At 47.9% G+C, this 22,618-nt stretch overlaps 1 protein-coding gene across 1 annotated transcript in view; it reads left to right on the plus strand.

The window, feature by feature from the left end:
• Positions 1–618: 618 nt before the first annotated feature.
• Positions 619–22,618, plus strand: part of LOC107395461 (high mobility group protein B2) — a 26,922-nt gene continuing 4,922 nt past the window's right edge. The window contains exons 1-3 of the mRNA XM_054737649.2: positions 619–776; positions 1,886–2,044; positions 7,031–7,182. Of these exons, the coding sequence (XP_054593624.1) occupies positions 1,895–2,044; positions 7,031–7,182 (302 nt within the window). The 5' untranslated portion in view covers positions 619–776; positions 1,886–1,894. The remainder of the gene's footprint in view (positions 777–1,885; positions 2,045–7,030; positions 7,183–22,618) is intronic.

Here is a 22,618-nt window from a genome sequence, read left to right on the forward strand (position 1 = left end):
GTGTCACCATAACCCTCTTACACCTGTGCATGTGTCACCATAACCCTCTTACACCTGTGTATGTGTCACCATACCCCTCTTACACCTTTATCTGTGTGACAGTGTGAGCATCCTGTCACAGTGTCCTGATTGATCATGCGCCCTGGCTACTTGGCCAAGGGGATGTCCCTTTGCTGACTGGTTAGAGCGTATGACTCTCACCCGGGAGTCTGAGGATCGAATCCCGCTCGGGCCCTCGTTTATCCACTTTGCCACATATGTATGTATTTGTCATGATAACCAATTATGTGGGAATAAAATGAAGCACTGCACGTGGCGCTTGTGTCACGTGTGCCTCTACTGAGCTGAACCAGACACAGTGTGTTGTGTGTTCCTCTGTCACGAACAGTCGGGCTGCAGTTATCCTGTCCTAGATGCTAAAGTTAATGAGAAACAATGGCCCAAACTTCACTGGCCGGACATCCACGCACACCTGATCGACACGAAGAGCCTTTATTCCCTGGAGAGCGTGAAGTCTTTAAAATTCTGAAGTCCTCAGAGCCAATCCAGAGGAGAGCTGAGCGAAGCCCCGCCCAATGAGGCAGTCGTTGACTCCACCCCCGAATAGGAAACACAAAGGGGCGTTACCAGGGGGCGTGGTCTCGACTCAGCTCGACCCAGTTTGAAAGTGAACTAACGGCTCCGGTCGCAGCTTCTGTCCCTTAACAACAACAACAACCGAGTAAAACCGGACACCTAGTCCCGGTCCTCCTAACCCCTGCCGGCCCGCTTACCGAGTGAGTACCTCCGCTGTTCTCCGGTGACCGGACCGGTTTAGTTCTGAAACGACCGGGCTGTGATTTACCGGCTGTGTTCTGACTGACGTGATGGAACCAGAGACAAAAGACTGGATAAATGAATAATAGGCCTTTAGAACAGTTCGGCCGTGAGGGAGCAGACCTAAGCCTCCACATCTGGGTCCGGTTCTGGTTCTACTGGGCTCGGATCGGAGCGTGTTGTTGTAAACATGAAACGCCCATTTTGGAGTATGATACCAGGCATTAGCCGTGTCCGCTCCAGATGATAGTCTGTTGTTGTTGTTGGAAATGCGCAGCAGCTGTAATGGTGTTGCGTTTCCGTTGCATCAGGGTGGTGTGTGTTAATGACAGAGCTAAGGTTAAATATGGAATAAATGTTTGTTTTTGAACCGTGACGCGGTGTTTTCTGTCCGGTTTTAACCGGGTTTCTGCTGGCGGAGCGGAGGGGGATGGGCCGGTCCTCTGCAGAGGGCGGGAAGCAGCAAATGGTGGCTCTTTGTTCTGCCTGTTAGCGGCTAGGCTAACGCTAGCTAGGCTAGGAGGCGGGTCCACTGGGATCGGAGGCCCGCCGGAGCGTCCTGGGAGAGGGCCACAGCCCGGCCTGGCCCCCCCGGAGCCCGAGACCCCAGAGGCCCGCAGAGCCATCCGGGTCATCACCGGACAGTTTCAGGAGAAAAACACCGGCTCTAGCTAAGAGATATAATAAAGGTCAATTGTCAGCCTGCTTCACCCTCAGGTGGGTTAGGAATATAATAGAAGCAGGAACATCCTTTATTCTCCATTAACCTGGTTACCTAGTTAACTAACCAGTACTAGAGAGGTAGAAAACCGAACCAGGCAGTGGTCATAAACACCTTACTCTGTAGAAACCTCACCTGTGCAGGTGTGATGTCAGTAATGACCTGTACGACTCCAGGTGTGTTCATGGGTCTCATCCTGACACAAGCCGCTCTACTCAGACTTTAGCTCACCTGAGCCACCCCAGGTAACCTGTAGCCACACCTGGGTCAGGCTCCAGTTTGGCTGACTGGGACTGTCTGTGGAACCAGAACCACGGCTCTGACCCACCTGTCCTCGTCTCTCTTCAGGCCGTCACCATGATGCGTAAAGACCTCAACAAGCCCAAGGGGAAGACGTCAGCGTACGCCTTCTTCGTCCAGACGTGTCGAGAGGAGCACCGGAAGAAGAACCCAGAACAGTCCGTCAACTTCGCTGAGTTCTCCAAGAAATGTTCTGAGAGGTGGAAGGTGAGCTGGTGGATGGGAGCATGGTGGGGAACAGGTGTCCAGTAGCACAGCAGGATGGGGACATGGTGGGGGACAGGTGTCCAGTAGCACAGCAGGATGGGGACATGGTGGGGGACAGGTGTCCAGTAGCGCTGCTGGATGGGGACATGGTGGGGGACAGGTGTCCAGTAGCGCAGCTGGATGGGGACATGGTGGGGGACAGGTGTCCAGTAGCGCAGCTGGATGGGGACATGGTGGGGGACAGGTGTCCAGTAGCACAGCAGGATGGGGACATGGTGGGGGACAGGTGTCCAGTAGCGCTGCTGGATGGGGACATGGTGGGGGACAGGTGTCCAGTAGCGCAGCTGGATGGGGACATGGTGGGGGACAGGTGTCCAGTAGCACAGCAGGATGGGGACATGGTGGGGGACAGGTGTCCAGTAGCACAGCTGGATGGGGACATGGTGGGGGACAGGTGTCCAGTAGCGCAGCTGGATGGGGACATGGTGGGGGACAGGTGTCCAGTAGCACAGCAGGATGGGGACATGGTGGGGGACAGGTGTCCAGTAGCGCTGCTGGATGGGGACATGGTGGGGGACAGGTGTCCAGTAGCGCAGCTGGATGGGGACATGGTGGGGGACAGGTGTCCAGTAGCACAGCAGGATGGGGACATGGTGGGGGACAGGTGTCCAGTAGCACAGCTGGATGGGGACATGGTGGGGGACAGGTGTCCAGTAGCGCAGCTGGATGGGGACATGGTGGGGGACAGGTGTCCAGTAGCGCAGCTGGATGGGGACATGGTGGGGGACAGGTGTCCAGTAGCGCAGCTGGATGGGGACATGGTGGGGGACAGGTGTCCAGTAGCACAGCAGGATGGGGACATGGTGGGGGACAGGTGTCCAGTAGCACAGCTGGATGGGGACATGGTGGGGGACAGGTGTCCAGTAGCGCAGCTGGATGGGGACATGGTGGGGGACAGGGGTCCAGTAGCACAGCTGGATGGGGACATGGTGGGGGACAGGTGTCCAGTAGCACAGCTGGATGGGAGCATGGTGGGGGACAGGTGTCCAGTAGCGCAGCTGGATGGGAGCATGGTGGGGGACAGGTGTCCAGTAGCGCAGCTGGATGGGGACATGGTGGGGGACAGGTGTCCAGTAGCGCAGCTGGATGGGGACATGGTGGGGGACAGGTGTCCAGTAGCGCAGCTGGATGGGGACATGGTGGGGGACAGGTGTCCAGTAGCGCAGCTGGATGGGGACATGGTGGGGGACAGGTGTCCAGTAGCGCAGCTGGATGGGGACATGGTGGGGGACAGGTGTCCAGTAGCGCAGCTGGATGGGGACATGGTGGGGGACAGGTGTCCAGTAGCGCAGCTGGATGGAGACATGGTGGGGGACAGGTGTCCAGTAGCGCAGCAGGATGGGAGCATGGTGGGGGACAGGTGTCCAGTAGCGCAGCAGGATGGGAGCATGGTGGGGGACAGGTGTCCAGTAGCGCAGCAGGATGGGAGCATGGTGGGGGACAGGTGTCCAGTAGCGCAGCTGGATGGGGACATGGTGGGGGACAGGTGTCCAGTAGCGCAGCTGGATGGGGACATGGTGGGGGACAGGTGTCCAGTAGCGCAGCTGGATGGGGACATGGTGGGGGACAGGTGTCCAGTAGCACAGCAGGATGGGGACATGGTGGGGGACAGGTGTCCAGTAGCACAGCTGGATGGGGACATGGTGGGGGACAGGTGTCCAGTAGCGCAGCTGGATGGGGACATGGTGGGGGACAGGGGTCCAGTAGCACAGCTGGATGGGGACATGGTGGGGGACAGGTGTCCAGTAGCACAGCTGGATGGGAGCATGGTGGGGGACAGGTGTCCAGTAGCGCAGCTGGATGGGAGCATGGTGGGGGACAGGTGTCCAGTAGCGCAGCTGGATGGGGACATGGTGGGGGACAGGTGTCCAGTAGCGCAGCTGGATGGGGACATGGTGGGGGACAGGTGTCCAGTAGCGCAGCTGGATGGGGACATGGTGGGGGACAGGTGTCCAGTAGCGCAGCTGGATGGGGACATGGTGGGGGACAGGTGTCCAGTAGCGCAGCTGGATGGGGACATGGTGGGGGACAGGTGTCCAGTAGCGCAGCTGGATGGGGACATGGTGGGGGACAGGTGTCCAGTAGCGCAGCTGGATGGAGACATGGTGGGGGACAGGTGTCCAGTAGCGCAGCAGGATGGGAGCATGGTGGGGGACAGGTGTCCAGTAGCGCAGCAGGATGGGAGCATGGTGGGGGACAGGTGTCCAGTAGCGCAGCTGGATGGGAGCATGGTGGGGGACAGGTGTCCAGTAGCGCAGCTGGATGGGAGCATGGTGGGGGACAGGTGTCCAGTAGCGCAGCAGGATGGGAGCATGGTGGGGGACAGGTGTCCAGTAGCGCAGCAGGATGGGAGCATGGTGGGGGACAGGTGTCCAGTAGCGCAGCAGGATGGGAGCATAAACTCTTTATTTACTGATATTAAGCCACCAGTCTCCAGCTTTATCAGCCCTGAGCATCAGTCAGACTCGTGGATGCTTCTGACGCACCGCTCTTGTTTCATGTAATGAGAGAAAACCTGAAAGTCACCTGACCTGAGGACCCAGCTGGTCACGGCTTGCTGCTGTTCTTGTGGGAATGTTAATGTGAAGCTGTAACGCTGCTGGCCAGACTCTGCATTAGGGCTGTCGCGGTTGAGGAATTCCTCCTGCGGTGATTCAGGGTGGCTTAATATTGTGGTGTGTGATATTATTGCAGCACTTCTTTTTTTTATTGCAGTACTATCTAAACATAATGTTTACACATTTAAAAAAGGTTAAAAATTGCCGTGCCTGCTTTTATAACATTTTACTGAATGCAGATCAAAGGGCAGTAACAACACAGATCGCAGTAACGTTTGTTTCTCCGACAGTCGGAGTCCGACTGAACTTAAAAACAACAAAATTCAGGAGAAGGTTAAACTTTTAAATGCAAATTTGGCTGCAGCATCTAACAAATAAGAAACAAGTTCCCATTTTGTTTAGTTGTTTAAAATCAAGCATAAAAAAATGACATGTACCGGGCGCGCGCGTGCCGGGGGGCGGTTGCACTATCATTTCACTTTCATACACATGAATGACGGTGATTTATAGCTCGGTCACGTCCTTGTTACCCACAAGGAAAACCAGCATGTTAACTACGGTTTGAGAGAGGATCTGAGAGGGGGGCAACATTTCCAGCAACACTGAAAACCCTCTCAGATGGTGCGCTCGTTGCACTAACACACACGTACCTGCGTGCGACTGGCGAGCAAAAGGAATCTCTCCCGGTTGTTGCTCCACCGTGTCAGGGGGGTTCTTTAGGGTGGATGCATTCCTCCTGCAGGTAGCGAGTGAGCTCCAGCTCGGCTCAAACTCTCTTCGGGACGGCTGCAGAAGCAGTGCTTGTCCGGGACTTCAGCAGGTCTCCGAGCATTTATTTATTTATTTTTGCCGCTGGTGGCAGCTCTGTCTTGGCCAAGGACTCTGGCTGCGCAGCAGCTGACGTACTGAAAACCAAAGTGCTCCCAAAGGAGCGAAGTAACGTTTCGTTTTGATACCAGTGCAGCCATCCTTCTCAACATGCATCATTGAGTTGAACCAAGTTCAGTAATCGCGGTGGCGCATGATGCAGCGCGGTGGGCTTCTTCATATTGTGATAGTTCATTTTTGCGGTTACCGCGACAGCCCTACTCTGCATGAAGATGTAGAACCTCAGCGAAACCTTTTTGTGTGTTTTTGTCCGTAATCCAGTCTTTGTTTCCTAACCCAGTTTAGTAAAAGTTGTTTACCTGACATGTTACAGCCAGTAGCTCCAGCCGTCACCAGTGATGGTGGCATCACTTCCTTTTATCCACGGGCAGCAGAGGGCGCTGTGGCCCGTGTCCTTGCTGATGACACAGTCCCATGGGTGTTCCATCGTCTCTGTTAGACCGATAAACTATAAGAAACAAGAGTACACACTGGATCTGTTCGACACAGACGATGGAGCTGAAGGGCCTAGAGACCACTCTTGTTGTGATTTGGCTCTATGCAAATGAACGTTTCTCCCCCTCCCGTCAAGCAGATGTTTACAGGGAGCCTAAGCCACACCCGTCTACTTCTGGACCAGGGGTCCCCACAAGAAGGGACACTGAATGCAAGTCAGTGGGGATAAACCAGTATTCCCTAATCACACCAGTGAAGTCTCAGGGGTGATGAGCTCAGCTGAGGCCGAGCGTGTCAGACATGACGGAAGAACCAGAGTATGAGCAGACATGAACATGTGTGTTCTGAGCAGGACGCAGCTCTGCATCTTCTCCGCTCAGAAGAGGTCCCGCTAGGCTGAGTCCATAAATGCAATTCAAAAAGACTTTATTACAGTATTAATAAATATTAATACAATACTACAATGGCTGTCGGCAGGAAGGATCTCCAGTAGCGGTCAGTGTTGCAGCCAAACTGAAGAAGCCTCTGACTGAAGACACTCTTCCGTTGTCGGACAGTCTTGTGAAGAGAACGCTCAGGGTTGTCCATCATTCTCTTGATGATCTCCTCCAGCGGTTCCAGTCGTCCCCAGAACAGAACCAGCCTTTTTATCAGGCTGTGGAGCCTTTTCAGGTCCCTGCAGCTGACGCTGCTGCCCCAGTAATGCATTAGAAACGAGCTCGTTTTTGGGCTCCCCTGGGTGTGTGAGTTCAGGCCTTCTCCAGTCGTTCCAATTCCCTTCTGTTGTCTGAGCCAGGTGCACCGTGGTCTTTTGTTACTGGTGGGTTAATTACAGCGGTGAAAAGTCTAACCAGGTCATCTCTGCTACATTAAAGAGCCATGTGGACTAAGTGATGCTCTGTGAACCATTTTAGCTGAAACATCGTGTCTGAAGGACAGCTTAGTCCACCAGGGGGTGCTCCTCATCAAAACATTATTATTATTTGTTGTTGTTTACATAGGAGCTGTTTGTCCTCCTGGTCTCACCGTGTCTCTGTGTGTCCAGGCCTTGTCCCCCACTGAGAAGAAGCGTTTTGAGGACATGGCCAAGGCCGACAAGGTGCGCTACAACCGTGAGATGAGCGACTACGTTCCCCCTAAAGGCTTTGGGAAGAGAGGCCGTAAGAGGAAAGACCCCAACGCCCCCAAGAGACCCCCGTAAGTCTGCAGTCCTCAGGTGGTCCCACCAGAACCTGTTTGTTGGGCTGAACCGTCCATCGATTTTAGACATAAGGTGCCGTTTCATCCAATGTGATCAGGTGATCGTCAAAGCTGTGATATTTGTAGCGCTCCTGACTGACCCAGGATCTGCTGTCAACTACTTTAGACATCCGGGGTTTTCCCCTGTGTTACTGAGGCAGCGCGGGGGGGTGGGGGGGGGGCAGCGCTTAGACCGGCGGCCTGCTGGCGGAAACCCTGCAGTGAGTGGCAGAGAGAGCGTGTGTGTGTGTGTGTGTGTGTGTGTGTCCAGCAGCAGAACGGGATTTACTGTAATAACTCTTTGTGGACTTTGAAGTGCAACTTTTCAAAACTCCTGCTTGAAACAGTCGTACATTAACGACCTGCTGTTAGATTGTCCGACAAAAACCATATAATCCTCGGACATGAGGACCGACCTGCCTCCGCTCAAGCTGTCAAAATAAAATAAACGTCCTGAAACCACAAACTGCAGACGGTCTGAGCGTGTGCATGAGTCCGTGACGCGGTCTCTGATCTGCAGCAGCCCTCCCTCTGAGCATTTAGATGATCTGCAGGCCGGAAGCCTTCAGCAGCTGTTCTACAAACGAGAGATAACAACCCTAACCCTTATTACTGTAACATTTGTGCAGAACCAAAACGTCATGTTGCCCCAACAGTGGTTTGTGAGACCAACAAACAGCTGAAATAAGGTCGCATCTCACTGCAGTTTCACTTTCACCCTGGGGAGTCTAAGCCCCGCCCATCTACTTCCAGACCTGGGTCCCCGGAAGAACGAGAAAATGAATGTAAGTCAACGGGGCTGAAAACTCTTATTTTCTAGCTCCGCTTGTTTGTGCCATGCATTTCACACATAATGTCTGTGAATTTTAAAGACACACTTTGATACCAAGGGAACGCTAGTTTAGTGAGAAAATAAGTCCAGGACCACAAAGGCGCTTCACCAAAGTGACATCATCGAACCAGACACGGAGGAAACTGAGGGAAAAGGCTGTAAGGTCAGCAAACTTCCCACAGGAGGAAAGAACCACCATAAATCTGGTCATGTGGTGAGTAGCAGCTACGTTAGGGGGGAGGAGCTTATGTGGTGACATCATCAAACCAGACACGGAGGAAACTGAGGGAAAAGGCTGTAAGGTCAGCAAACTTCCCACAGGAGGGAAGAACCACCATAAATCTGGTCATGTGGTGAGTAGCAGCTACGCTAGGGGGAGGAGCTTATGTGGTGACGTCACATATGCGACGTGCCGATTTCTGATTTGTAGTCATGCTAATTACGAACTTTTACAAGCTGATAAATCTCAACGTGCGTGAGTGGCGTGGTCGAAACACCATCATTACTTTTCATTTAAATAGCAGTACAGCAGTGTGATCCAGGGCGAGAGGCAGAGCAGGTTAAAAATATCGTTTTTAGCCGCGTTCAGGGACCCGTGATCCGACTGGAAAGGGAGAAGCCATGCTTTTGTTCTTTTTTAAACACAGAAACAGTTTTGTTTACCTGTTAGTAGCTACAGTTTCGCCGACGGCTGCCGGCTTCTTCAGGCTGACGCAGACTTAAGGTTGGTTTACGCTTGACGCGTCCGCGAGGTTCGTACGGCTCCGGGCGGTGAAATTGCGTCATTTTAACAACCATGTCCCTCCACCGCTCCTCCGCACGGCCCAAACTTTCCGCACCGCGCACTTAGGAAATTTTCTAACCACGCGGACGGTCGGACGCGGAAAAACATGACGGACTGGCAGTAACTAGTATGGCAGAGGTTGGTAAACACAGACATTTGTATGATTCAGCTCTCAGAGATCACCGTGATCAACATGTTGTTAATAATTCTTGGAGAGAAATAGCTCGCACTGTCGGAAAAGACGAGGACGCTGTTAAAAAATGCTGGAATGCCATGTTGTAAACAGTATTTCTACTTCTACTATGGTGTAGTGTTGGGTGTATGCCGTAGAGCTCCATGCTGCCCCCTACAGTTTGGGAGAATATTGGCTCACCGCAGAGACGAGCCGCATGAACCATAAACGCTGCGAGTTGTGAAGCGCGTTCCATCCGCGAGCCGCTTCACCGCGCGGAAAGTGAACGCGTCAAGCATAAACCAAGCTTTAGGCTCCCTATCAGCCACCCGTCTCAGAAAGCAGCAGTAACAGTAGTCCGCACTAGTGACGTGTCAGTCTAAGAGCCGGTTCGTTGAAGTGAACGACGGGAGCCGGCTCGTCATTGGGAGCCATCGTCTCCCCCCTCCCCTCTTGCTTTGGTGAAAGCTACAGGCGATTGGTCAACATGTGTAACTGCGTATCCAGACTGTCCACACACAGAGCAGTAGGGGCGGGGAAGAGGGAGGAGCAGACTCAGACACACAGAGAGCACGTGTGGGCGGAGGGAGACGAGAGGGAACGAGGAGGAGGAAAAAGGCCACCGAGAGTGTGACGAAGACAGAAAATGAGCGACAGCAGTCGGAAAGTTGAGATTTCTTAAAGCGTTCAGTTAATAAATCCATAGAAATGATAAATATTTGATATATAGCATTCTTTTACATTAGTAAATAATTTTACATATAGTTTTGCATTATTCTCAGTGATAAGTGGTCTCTATGCAACAGAAAATCCGAGGAGCCACTTGGAAGCCGAAATAGCCGGCTCTTTTTGGTGAGCTGAGTCAAAAGAACCGGCTCTCTAAAAACAGCCAGAATTCCCATCACTAGTCCGCACTCACAATAACCCCCTACAGCTCATTACTATATATAATTATATATATATAAGTTTATTGCCAGAATTAAAGTCCATTTTAAAAGAAAATAACAATCAGATAAAAGAAACGATACAATAAAAACAAAAGAAAAGAATGAATACCAATTAACATGAATACCAATAAGATCCTATAGAAAATTACAGGTCCTTCTCAAAAAAATTAGCATATTGTGATAAAGTTCATTATCGTCTGTAATGTACTGATAAACATTAGACTTTCATATATATTAGATTCATTACACACAACTGAAGTAGTTCAAGCCTTTTATTGTTTCTATTATTGATGATGTTGGCGTACAGCTCATGAAAACCCAAAACTCCTCAAATTCTCCAAAAATTAGCATATCATGAAAAGGTTCTCTAAACGAGCTATTAACCTAATCATCTGCATCAACTAATTAACTCTAAACACCTGCAAAAGACTCCTGAGGCTTTTAAAGACTCCCAGCCTGGTTCATTACTCAAAACCACAGTCATGGGTAAGACTGCCGACCTGACTGCTGTCCAGAAGGCCATCATTGACACCCTCAAGCAAGAGGCTAAGACACAGAAAGACATTTCTGAACGAATAGGCTGTTCCCAGAGTGCTGTATCAAGGCACCTCAGTGGGAAGTCTGTGGGAAGGAACAAGTGTGGCAGAAAACGCTGCACAGCCAGAAGAGGTGACCGGACCCTGAGGAAGATTGTGGAGAAAGACCGATTCCAGACCTTGGGGGACCTGCAGAAGCAGTGGACTGAGTCTGGAGTAGAAACATCCAGAGCCACCGTGTACAGGCGTGTGCAGGAAATGGGCTACAGGTGCCGCATTCCCCAGGTCAAGCCACTTTTGAACCAGAAACAGCAGCAGAAGCGCCTGACCTGGGCTACAGAGAAGCAGCACTGGACTGGTGCTCAGTGGTCCAAAGTACTTTTTTCAGATGAAAGCAAATTTTGCACGTCATTCAGAAACCAAGGTGCCAGAGTCTGGAGGAAGACTGGGCAGAGGGAAATGCCAACATGCCTGAAGTCCAGTGTCAAGTACCCACAGTCAGTGATGGTCTGGGGCGCCATGTCAGCTGCTGGTGTTGGTCCACTGTGTTTTATCAAGGGCAGGGTCCATGCAGCTAGCTATCAGGAGATGTTGGAGCACTTCATGCTTCCATCTGCTGAAAAGCTTTATGGAGATGAAGATTTCATTTTTCAGCACGACCTGGCACCTGCTCACAGCGCCAACACCACTGCTAAATGGTTTACTGACCATGGTATTACTGTGCTCAACTGGCCTGCCAACTCTCCTGACCTGAACCCCGTAGAGAACCTGTGGGATATTGTGAAGAGAAAGTTGAGAGACCCAACACTCTGGATGAGCTTAAGGCCGCTATCGAAGCATCCTGGGCCTCCATAGCACCTCAGCAGAGCCACAGGCTGGTCGCCTCCATGCCACGCCGCACTGAAGCAGTCATTCCTGCTAAAGGATTCCCGACCAAGTACTGAGTGCATAACTGAACATAATTATTTGAAGGTTGATGTTTTTGTATTCAAACACTTTTCTTTCATTGGTCGGATGAAATATGCTAATTTTTGGAGAATTTTAGGAGTTTTGGGTTTTCATGAGCTGTACGCCAGAATCATCAATACTAGAAACAATAAAAGGCTTGAACTACTTCAGTTGTGTGTAATGAATCTAATATATATGAAAGTCTAACGTTTATCAGTACATTACAGACAATAATGAACTTTATTATGCTAATTTGTGGAGAAGGACCTGTAACTGCAGCGGGAGTAAGGGACAACAAAACTAACTAGTTAAGATAAATATACCTGAACGTTTTAGCCAGTGCATTCTCAGCCTAGACATAACGAGAGCAGCTCACAGTGGGGTTTGAGAGTGCAGCTATAGTTAGAGGTGTGAATCTTCACTTGTCTCCCGATTCAATTGGATTACGATTATTGGGTCAACGATTCAATTCGATTCGATATCCCGATGCATCACGATTATTTCACGTTGATTTGTTTTCATCGATAAATAGAAGATGTCAGATAATTGCTTTTTATTTATGTATTTATTTATTTATTTTTATCAAAAACTTAAAGTGACACAACCTGCCATCCCTCAAGAGTTCTCCATCCACAACAGGTTAGGACAAAACATTTAAACATTTAAGAAGATTTAACAAAGTAAAACATCTGTTTCCTGGTTCAACACCACGCCTCAGGCTGAGAAAAACACGCTTTGCAAAAACTCACTAAGTCTAAAAAAGTACTGAAAACCTACAGGACACATAATGTAATAATAAAACACATAATGGGTTCATATATGAGTGTTTAATGTCTCTGAGCAGCTCTAGAGTCAGATATTTATGCCACAGTTGAAGGATGTCAGAAATAACACCAAATGAAATGTTTGACTTTGTTATTTTATTTGAACCCAGCGGTTCGTTTCTGAAATGTTGGAGAATGAATCAAGTTCTGTTTGATGCAGAAAATAATAAAACATAAAACAAATTCCACACTTCCAATCATATTTAAGATGTGTGTTTTATTCTTCCTGATAACACCAGCAGAAGGCTATGGGCTGGATTAGGATTAAATTACCCAGCTGATGGATCTCCTTCACTAACCACCTAACTACTAACCTTTCCACTAAAGGTTGGTTTATGCTTGACGCGTCCGCGAGGTCCGCACGGCTCTGCGCGGAAAAGTTGCGTCATTTTGCGTCATTTTAAAGGAGACATAACATGCTTTTAAGTTATTCCTTTTTACATCTAAATCCTTCAGTTGGGGTCTAAATACAGTGGAACTGCAGTTCTTTGGTCTGATTTCCTCATTATTGTTGCTCTACAGACCCTCATCTACCCCTGTTCTGAGGAGAGTCTTGAGAACGAGCCGTTTTGGGGTACTGTCTCTTTAAACTGGAGGAGGAGCTGTAAACTCCGCCCCCCTCCATAGTGCAGTCCTGTACTCTCCTCCCCCAGTCGGACTTTGTAGTTCTATAGAGAAATCATTATTTAGCATAGCAGATTTAGCATAGCATATTAGCATTTTTAAAACATGTGGGGAGAGTTGTTCATCAAGCTGTTTCATGGCTGCTAACTCTCTCATGCATTTGTCTGTAGTCACACACACACACCCGTCACGGCCGACGGAGGGACAAGCGAGCAGGCACGTGCACGCGCGCACACACACACACCCGTCACGGCCGACGGAGGGACAAGTGAGCAGGCACGTGCGCGCGCGCGCACACACACACACACACACAAGGAATGCTGCTTGCTTATTTATTTCTATAAAAAATGTTTTAAAAAATGATACAGCTCATTAAAACACCATTAAAAGAATACATTTTATTAAGATCTCTATCTATATATATACATACATATAATTATAAATAATTTTATAAGTAGTCTTATTTAATATTGGGTGTCTTAATGGCTGAAAATGGATAAAAATCAGTTACATTTTAATTTAAAGAGTTGAGATTCGAGTCAAAAATAAAGAACATTCCTCCAAATGTTCTTTAATGTGATCATTATAATTCTAATGCTTACAACTTTGTTTTTATTGTCTGCAATGCGTAGCCTATATCTTTATTAAATGTGTTTAGCTGTAAAGTGGTAATTCTCTCTAATGTGTACAGAGAGGTGGACATCAGTGCTGCAGTGAAATTCCCAGGATCAGTCTGCTTTGCTAACAAATATAGTTAAATCTGACCTGCATTCTAAATAAATACCGTTAGGTGGAAACATCAGTAGGCATTGAGTTATTGATACAACCCCTAACAGCCAGAATGGAAGAAGAGCATGCTGGGTCATCCTGGACCTGAGCCTGTTCTGTGTATTTACCTACAGGATGCAATAAATGTCTACAAGGCTGAGTTTGGACCATTACATCTAAAAGAAAACATACAATCAGTGATTTTTTTAATTGTTTACATTAATATACAAATTTTCTAAGTATTAACCTCACAGCAAATAAGTAGAACAATATAATAAACAGGCTTTAGTAGTTAAACAGGCGTTGTGCACACAGGTGCTTTGTGTCTCGGTGCTGGTGGTGTCTAGGTCTCAGAGTTCCTGTCCTCCTGCCGTCTTCTGTTGTCCTCAGGATACGGATTGATGTTTCCTGATGATGAGGGAGGGGCAGTATGTGGGCTTCAAACTGGTCCTGGACAACAGTGGGAGACCTCCGTTGTCTCTGAGACCAGAGAGTTGGTGAGATGCAGATCTTCTCTACCTCATCTAGAAATGGAGTTGGTTCAGGGAAAACTTTTCCAAAGACCAGTTCCATGATGTCATCGCCATATTCTGCAATGATAGACAATAACTTTAATGACATATTTTGTTTACAAGCAGCTTTAGGAAAGTTGTTTCTTTAGCTTTCATGTTTATAGTCACGTTTGTGTTTGTTCACAAGTTCACTTTGCTGCAGTGACTTCATATTCTTACAAATGTAATAAAATAGTGACACTAAAATTATACAAATGATTCCTTATGAAAGGAAGCTCATTAGAGAGCAGTGCAGACAGACTTACTACTCTATTAAATCCACTGTGTTGACGCACTTTAATGACTTTGTCACGCTGCATTTTAGCTGATATGGGACTTTATTTACTGGATGCTAACATCACATCACACTCACGTAGAATAACACACAGGCTCTCTGCTGCTACAATCAGTGGGAGGTTATCATCTGGTGTAAAAGAAGGCGTTGATCAGAAATCACGTTTTATTCCACGAAAATCAGCCAAATCCACATTAATCTGGGTGCTAACTTTACTAGCATACTGTGCTAGCGATAGCAAGCCGGATGCTAACGCTTTAGTGCTGCTAATGCCCGTAAATCTAAAGTAAAGTTTGTCGACATTTTAGAGTCATATGAAGCTTACCGCTCTGCTGCTGTGTCCTGGTGCTGCCACATTCAGATGGAAATGACTCCTTTTAGATAGATGAAGCCCTCAGTACTTAGCCACTAGCCTGGAGACAGGAACGAACGAACCACTAGCGCGCGCACACACACACAAACACAAACACACACACTACTTTTTCTTCTGTGTTTTTTAGCAGTAGTGTCATCAGCTCCTGGGTTTAAATACTGCCACACCACCCTTCCTTAAAACGAGGAACAGTTTTGAGCTGTGTGTGGATACAATAACCAGACATTCTGCATTTTTCCAATAGGACTACAAAAAATCTTAGCGAGAAGAAAAAATGGCGGATTGGCTCTGTGTTTAGCCGAGGGCCATTACCATATTTGGTAGTTATCCTCACTAAATTAATTACTGATGTCATAGATAATGTAAAAACTGAACGGGTGGACAAATATGCCCAAAACTTAATTATTAAATATCTAAATAGCAACTCCAGTGAATAATATAAGCCTTTTTGCTCACTTAGACACTTAAAATGTGAAACACACCGTGTTAATGGATAAAAAAGTGTGTTTTTCATGTTATGTCTCCTTTAACAACCACGCCCCTCCACCGCGTCTCCGCACGGCCCAAGATTTCCGCAACGCGCACCTCGGAAAATTTCTAACCACGCGGACGGTCGGACGTGGAAAAACATGGCGGACCGGCACGGCAGAGGTTGGTAAATACAGACATTTGTATGATTCAGCTCTCAAAGATCACCGTGATCAACATGTTGTTAATAATTCTTGGAGAGAAATAGCTCGCACTGTCGGAAAAGACGAGAACGCTGTTAAAAATGCTGAAATGCCATGTTGTAAACAGTCATTTCTACTTCTACTATGGTGTAGTGTTGGATTCTTTCCGTAGAGCTCCATGCTGCCACGTTCAGTTTGGGAGAATATTGGCTCACCGCAGAGACGAGCCGCACGAGTTGTGAAGCGCGTTCCATCCGCGAGCCGCATCACCGCGCGGAAAGTGAATGCGTCAAGCATAAACCAAGCTTTACCTGTCCTGTGGGACCCTCACCCTGTAACCCTCATGTCCATGTGACCCTCATGTCCATGCTGTCTGGAGGAGCAGATAGGAGAGAAGACCTCCTGTAACCTAAAATGAACCAAAGCTTCCTCCCAGCTTCTCTTTCAGCTGAATTTAACATCAGTTTATCTTCATGACACAAAATAATTAAGTGGAACAAGAACTTCTATCTTCTATATCTCTCTCATTGTAACTTCTCCGTGTCCCTAAATAAAAGACAGACGATCACGCTGCAGCCGCCGTCACTCACCCCGCCCCCTCCCCAAGACCGGATCTCCCAACATCACAACACTCGGTCTGACTGAGCGCTTCCAGCAGAAATAATAATGAAATTATGAAATAATAACGCGTGTTTGGAGCATCGGTTTGGAGGAGCGTCCTCTGATCTCTCTCTTGTGTGAGCAGACTCTCTCTCTCTCTCTCTCTCTCTCTCTCTCTCTCTCTCTCTCTCTCTCTCTCTCTCCCTCTCTGTCTCTCTCTTTCTCTCTCTCTCTCTCTGATCGAGCGAGCGGAGCGCGCCGCATGACAACCCGCTCAATTAACATAATTTACGGCCCAAATCCAACAGAACCGGTGGGACTGATTCAGTTCTGGTTCAGTCTCAGGTTACAACTCCAGCGCTCAGCCCTGCAGTACCAAAGGGCCAAAGCTTCCTACCCAGGAAATGTGGAGGAAAGTCACTCTGACAGATTTGGATGCAGCGCTGGTGCCGCCATTAAAAACACAAAACTATATTCCACTTTAGTCGATTATGGCGTACTCTTCTACGATGCAGAATCGTTTATGTCCGCATCTCCATGCATCGATTATTCGATTATTGTCCTCTGCTCTAGCTATAATAGTATTGAAAGATTCTTCCAGCCATAAACTTGAACATTAAACTTCTTAGAAGTGCCTTAAATGTGCACACTCTCACAGAAACAAACATTTGACTAGCACTGCCTCCCCTGGGAATTTTGAGGAGGATTCTCATTGTGTCATTGTATGCCACTTTTAGAAGAAGAAGAAAGTATCGTTTCTATAGCGCCTCTCAAGATAAAAACCATGAGGCGCTTTAGCCAGTGCAAGCTAGACTTTTATAGAATGACCACAGATATAGTGGTGTGCAGTATGCTTTAAATACTGCCACTTTAGCAGGTGTGGAACAACAGCTGAATTTCCGTGCAGTGGTGTTTGCTTGCACATTTAGCTTGCAGCACTGCCTGTCATCATCGTCGCTCATATTGGCTGTGATAAAGTGTCCAAGATATTTGATCTTTTCACCAACTGCAAGACTGTTCCGGACGACTCGCACACAGGAAAATTAAGCCTTTTATCTTGGGTGGTTCTGTGGATTAGAACAGCACTTTTGCTTGAGTTGTATTTTAAATGCTATTCCATTCCATACCCAGTACTAACATCTAGGAGCTGCTGCAGTCCTGCACCACTTGGGCTAAAAACGAGGTGTGGGGGGGTTTAGGGTAGCTCAGGGGTCGGCAACCTTCTCCCATCAAAGAGCCTTTATTACCTGTTTCCCACAATAAAGAAAACACTGGGAGCCACAGCAGAGAGCTGCTGTAACCCATCACAAGGTAACAGCAGCCAGTACCGGTCGCTCGTGTACGTCAAAGTTATCTTTCATAAGACGATAATCAATAAAACGATTTATATAAAGTGGATCCAGAAGTTGTAGCCCGTCTCTGCTACAATATTTAGATATGTTTCACCCTGTTGGTGGTTTTACTGAGCAGGTGCCACTTTTGTCATACGTTTCTTTTTAAAACATGTTTAGACTGTTCAGAATACAAATCCAGGCTCTGTCACGTTTGATTGTTGTAATTAAACTTTGTAGGTGGGGAAGGTCAGAAAAGGATCCGATCATTTTGTTTTTCCCTCATTTACAGTGACGGAGATAACGGCGCAGTGCGCCTGGCTCTGGTGTTAATCACGTTTAATTTTATCTCTTTGCAACAAGTTTCACAAGAAAACAGAACAGTTAAAAGCAGGGCTTGTGTTGACCGGACAGTTCCCGTATTTGACCGTTTATTTTGACGGAGAAAGAACAGAAAGAATTACCCCGACGCATGCAGACAAACTGACACTTTATTCTACGCACATCGCAGATGTAGCTAAATCACTCAAGAAAAGATTCCCATCTGAACATCTGAGCTGGACACTGCTCAGTGCAGCTCGCTGTCAGCGTGTACTACATAAGGTCCACAGCGAGCTGAAGATGTGGAGAGGGGCTTGGAGCACGTCGCAGAACCAGAGCGCATGCAGGAAGATTCCTCCCACTGAAGCGAGTGTTTTCCAAACCCGGTCTCTCAGAGAGACTTGTCACTTAGAAAATGTTCCCTGATGATGAAACTTTGGCTGAATAGCGCTTGTTCCTGTCTCCAATGTGGCGACACATCCAGGAGCCGTCTGAGGAGAATCCCAGAATCTCACATCCTCTTCAGCTCAGGAAGCGCCTATGATTACGCACAAGCGTGACTCCTTCATCTGGCACTCGCAGAAAACAGACGCCTCTGCTTTTGCTCCCTTATCGTTTTTTCCCAAGGCTCTTTGTCCTGTCTGCCTACAGAGAGCTTCTCTGCATTTCTTCTGGAAATCCCTATTTTTGGAAATGAATTTAATTAATTGGTCATTCAACGCGATTGATACGATCTTTTCCACGATGAGAGCGGAGGAGGGGGCTCCCACTTGCCCTCAAGGGACACACGCAGCGGGATATGCGCTAGATTCCTGGAAGGTCTGGAGGATTGTTTGCCTCTCTCAGCTGACCATTGAGGATGTCGAAGACATGTGGATATTTGGCCTGATGATCACTGGAGTTCTTCTGATTGGAGTGGGAGGATATCTGGTTTTCTGGAAATTTGGGGAGACGGGAGCGACTGGAGTGCGACCCGCACCCACGGAAAGCACCGCCCGGGCCGTGACCTCACAGACTGGGACGTTACTCGAGGTGAATCGTAAGCTCAGGGTGTCCGCGGGGTTTTAAAAAGTATTAAAAAGTGATAAATAAAAATAGTCAAATTTAAGGCCATTAAAAGTGTTAAATTTGGTCTCAGAGGTATTATTTTTTCCAAATTAGGTATTATTTTTTTTTCAGACTATCAGATGTCGTATTCTGAACATCGACATAGAAATTATATTCCGAATGAAATGTTTTGAACGATTATAAAAACAAAACAAGCCGATTATTTGCTCCTCCCACTTGCGCTGCCCTGAGTTACAAATGAAGCGCTCCTCCACAGTGTTGCCAATTTAGCGACTTTGAGGCTATTTCTAACAGCTTTTCAGACCCCCTTCTTGACTTTTTAAATCTTAAAAGTACCTAGCGAACACCTCAGAAACATCTCTGGTAACCCTTAGCTACTTTCTGGATAACTGCGTCGACATTTCCTGCAGGTTAGCTAAACACTCCGCCTGCGCTCCGGACCGTTCTTCAGGACATTAGGAAAGGGAATGATGTAGTGATGTGTCAGTCGCTAAAGAAACAGCTCTCGGAGCCGGCTCCATGTTGGAGTAACCAGAGTGAGTGAGAGACACACACACCGCACCTGCGGACTCCTGAGCCGATAAAAACGGCTAAATGTGCGCGTGCGTCGTGCTAAACACACGTGCAGCTTGCCCCTGATTGCTGTGAGACCGGGTTGGGGGGTGGGGGTGCAGCTGTGGTTGGGACATTTATTACATTAACTGATGGACTTGTAAATAAATAGTTTATAAATAAGGTAGAAATAAGTTCCTCACGCTGATAAATAATAACTAATCTCTCTGAGGACACTCTCCTACAGCACCTTGACACGACTAAATAAATGTTATACAACATTTTGTGAACATCAATTTATTTGCATGTATTTGTTATAAATGCCACTGTATAATTCTTGCTGTCAGTATTTGCAAGATATTGGTATTTGGGTCTGTACTGGTTAGACTTACATGAGTTAAACCAAGGTCTACAGCCCTTGGGTCATAGACTATGAGCTATAAGTATATTGGTCTTTTTATACTGGGAATCAGGAGTTATTTTAGTGATCATCTTGTTTCTTGTTTATTTTTGCCCTGATTGTGCCCTGAGCAGTTTTATGACTGAATAAAAATAAAAAAATAAAAATCTACATAACTTGATAAATCGTCTTAAATAATCGAGATCTCAATTTCAGTCACAATAATCGTGATTATTGTTTTTGCCATAATCGAGCAGCCCTACTTTAGCATATCCGGTCACATAATGATGATGTCATATTCAGTGGCCGTTGTGCATCATTTCAGGCCTCGTGGTCAACTGTCTGAACCGCTGAAAAGAAGTGCCTGGCTTATTTTCTAAGTAAAATAAATATGTGCAATACATTGTCAACATCAGTGAGTCTCTAAGTCTATTCTTTTTGTATGTTATATATGTTAAAATATGTGTAAATAGGTCGCTGATTAACACTTGCAATTTAGTGTTGTGATGGTTTTAAAAAAATTCTGAAGGTAGTAAAAAAAATTATTAAAAAGTAGTAAATTTTACTTAAGGATTGCTGTATATACCCTGAAGCTGGACAATGTCCTTGCTGCGTTACCGGTATTAGTGCGCAAAATGGATGTCATCTCAGAGAGGGTCACCGGACGGTGTGGGGATGATTAATACCTAAATTGGCTTCACTGGAGGACTTGAATGATCAGTTACAGACTTCAAGGCAGAGAGGAAAATTATCTCTGCCTGACCCAAACAAAGTCTTGTTATCCGAATCTGACGCCAAGGCAGCCTTGAGCTGCTAACAACAACCCCCACGAAGGAAGGAATGCAGATAGATGCTGTGAATACCCCCCCCCCCCTCCCCCAAAATGTGCTCTGCGCTCCTCCAAGATCTCCCTCCCTCCTGTGGATACAGCTGGCTGCGCGCCACACAGGGCTACTCGCCCTGGGGAAGCAGGACAAAACAGGTGATGCGCTCCACTCCACAGCAGCGAAACGCATCAGGCACAAATGAAAGACAGAAAGCATAAAAGGGAATGAGCCGACATGAACGATCACGTGTTAACTTTGTTTTTGAGGTGGCGACACGTTGGTAATGTTACTGTGGCCGTGCTCAGGATGCATCTGTCTGGAGCGCGTCAACAAGCTCAGAGCTCTGCGCCTCTCAGCTCATAATAATCCCTGGAGAGTCCACATAGATAATTTAATATCAGTAGAACCAGGATAGTTTTCGGGCTCCCCCTGGGTGTGGAAGTTGAGTGCTTCCAGGGGAGCGTGCCATCCTTTGGGGTGAGTCGGGATCCCCTTAGCTTGCCTGTTACTCGAATCCTGCGTTTAGCACGTTTGTTGCGTGAGTTGCCGGATCCTAGCAGACAGTTGCCGGAACGGTCCTTTCAAAATAAGACAGTTCCTGGATCTTGTTCCGGCAAGATCCGGCTCAAATTAAGCACTGGCTAGGACCCATAAGTTTCACTAGCCTCTGCATGATACGAGGCCACATGCTCCATCCATCCAGGTCTGTTATGCTTTTTGCTGCATCCTTGCGGTTTATGGTAAGATTTGCCTCCCTCAAGCAGAGCTGCCACAATATCATCATACATAGTACAGAGGCTACGCTTGTGCTCCTCATCTAGACAGTGAACACCATTACAGTAAATAGCTTCTCTATGTAAGTAAACATGTTTTAGATATTTGTCAGTATTTACTTGATAGGTCATAAAATCCTCTTTATTGTGAGGTGATTACCTCACATTTGCAGAGCCGGTGCTAACAGAAGCTTCGTGTTATATCCAGCGGATGTGGGCAGCCTATCAACATTTATAATACAAGCTAGCGGTATATGATCAGTTAATGCATAACTGTACTTAACACACACATTCCCCAGAGCTGCATGTCCATCAGCAGTGCTGAAACAATGGTCAAGCCGTGAGGTAATATGCCGAGCTTCACTAATGTACGTATAAGTATCCACAGGTAGCAGACTCTACTTGATAGAGGTGTCCTCTGCACAAAATTGGGTAAGATGGGTAGCAAATAAAGAACTATTGTCAGCAATATCTGCGTTCTGTTTCCCTACAACAAACACTATAGGTGCCACTGTCCTGTATAAAAGCATTAATAAAAGCCTAACCCTAACCCTGTTAAGAAATTCTACCAGTCTGGTTGGGGTCTGGGGTGGTGGGTTGCTGTGCTCAGCGTTGGGCGGGGGAGCCTGCTCATCAGCACCCCAGCAGAAAGGGTCGAACTCTGGGAACCGGTGATGGTTGTACCCCATGTGCAGCAGTACCGGGACCAGAGTGAATAGGGTGTGTATGTGTGAGCATGAGGGAGGGAGTGTGTGACTGTGTTTGTGTATGACTGTATATGTCAGGTGGGGCCTTTGACTCCTCCCCTCTCCTGGGACTTCTTTTGATGCTAAACATCTATGTCCCCCCTCCCCCTGCCACACCTGGTGTGGAGTGTGGTGCCATGGTCTGCCTGAGTGGTCGTGGCAACCGGGTCTGGGGGTTTAAGATTTTGGCATCTGCCTGTTAGATCCCGGTGGCTGCCTGGTGGGGTCTGGGTTCCTGGGCTCTACTGGGTCTCCGGTGGGGGTGGTCGCCCCTGGGTCCCGGGTCGCTGGGTCCCGGGACTCTGCCGGCTGCTGGTTGTGGCCCCCCGGGGCGATCCTACGCGCCTCTCGAGGGGGACGGGGGCTTTTCTGGTTGGGGTCTCTTTGGGGTCCCTGTGTTCTGGGCCTGGATCTCTGGGACTTGGAGCTCCCTCCGTCTCCTACACATCTT

The sequence above is a fragment of the Nothobranchius furzeri genome, chromosome 2, assembly GCF_043380555.1.
Source record: "Nothobranchius furzeri strain GRZ-AD chromosome 2, NfurGRZ-RIMD1, whole genome shotgun sequence".
Lineage (NCBI taxonomy): Eukaryota > Metazoa > Chordata > Actinopteri > Cyprinodontiformes > Nothobranchiidae > Nothobranchius > Nothobranchius furzeri.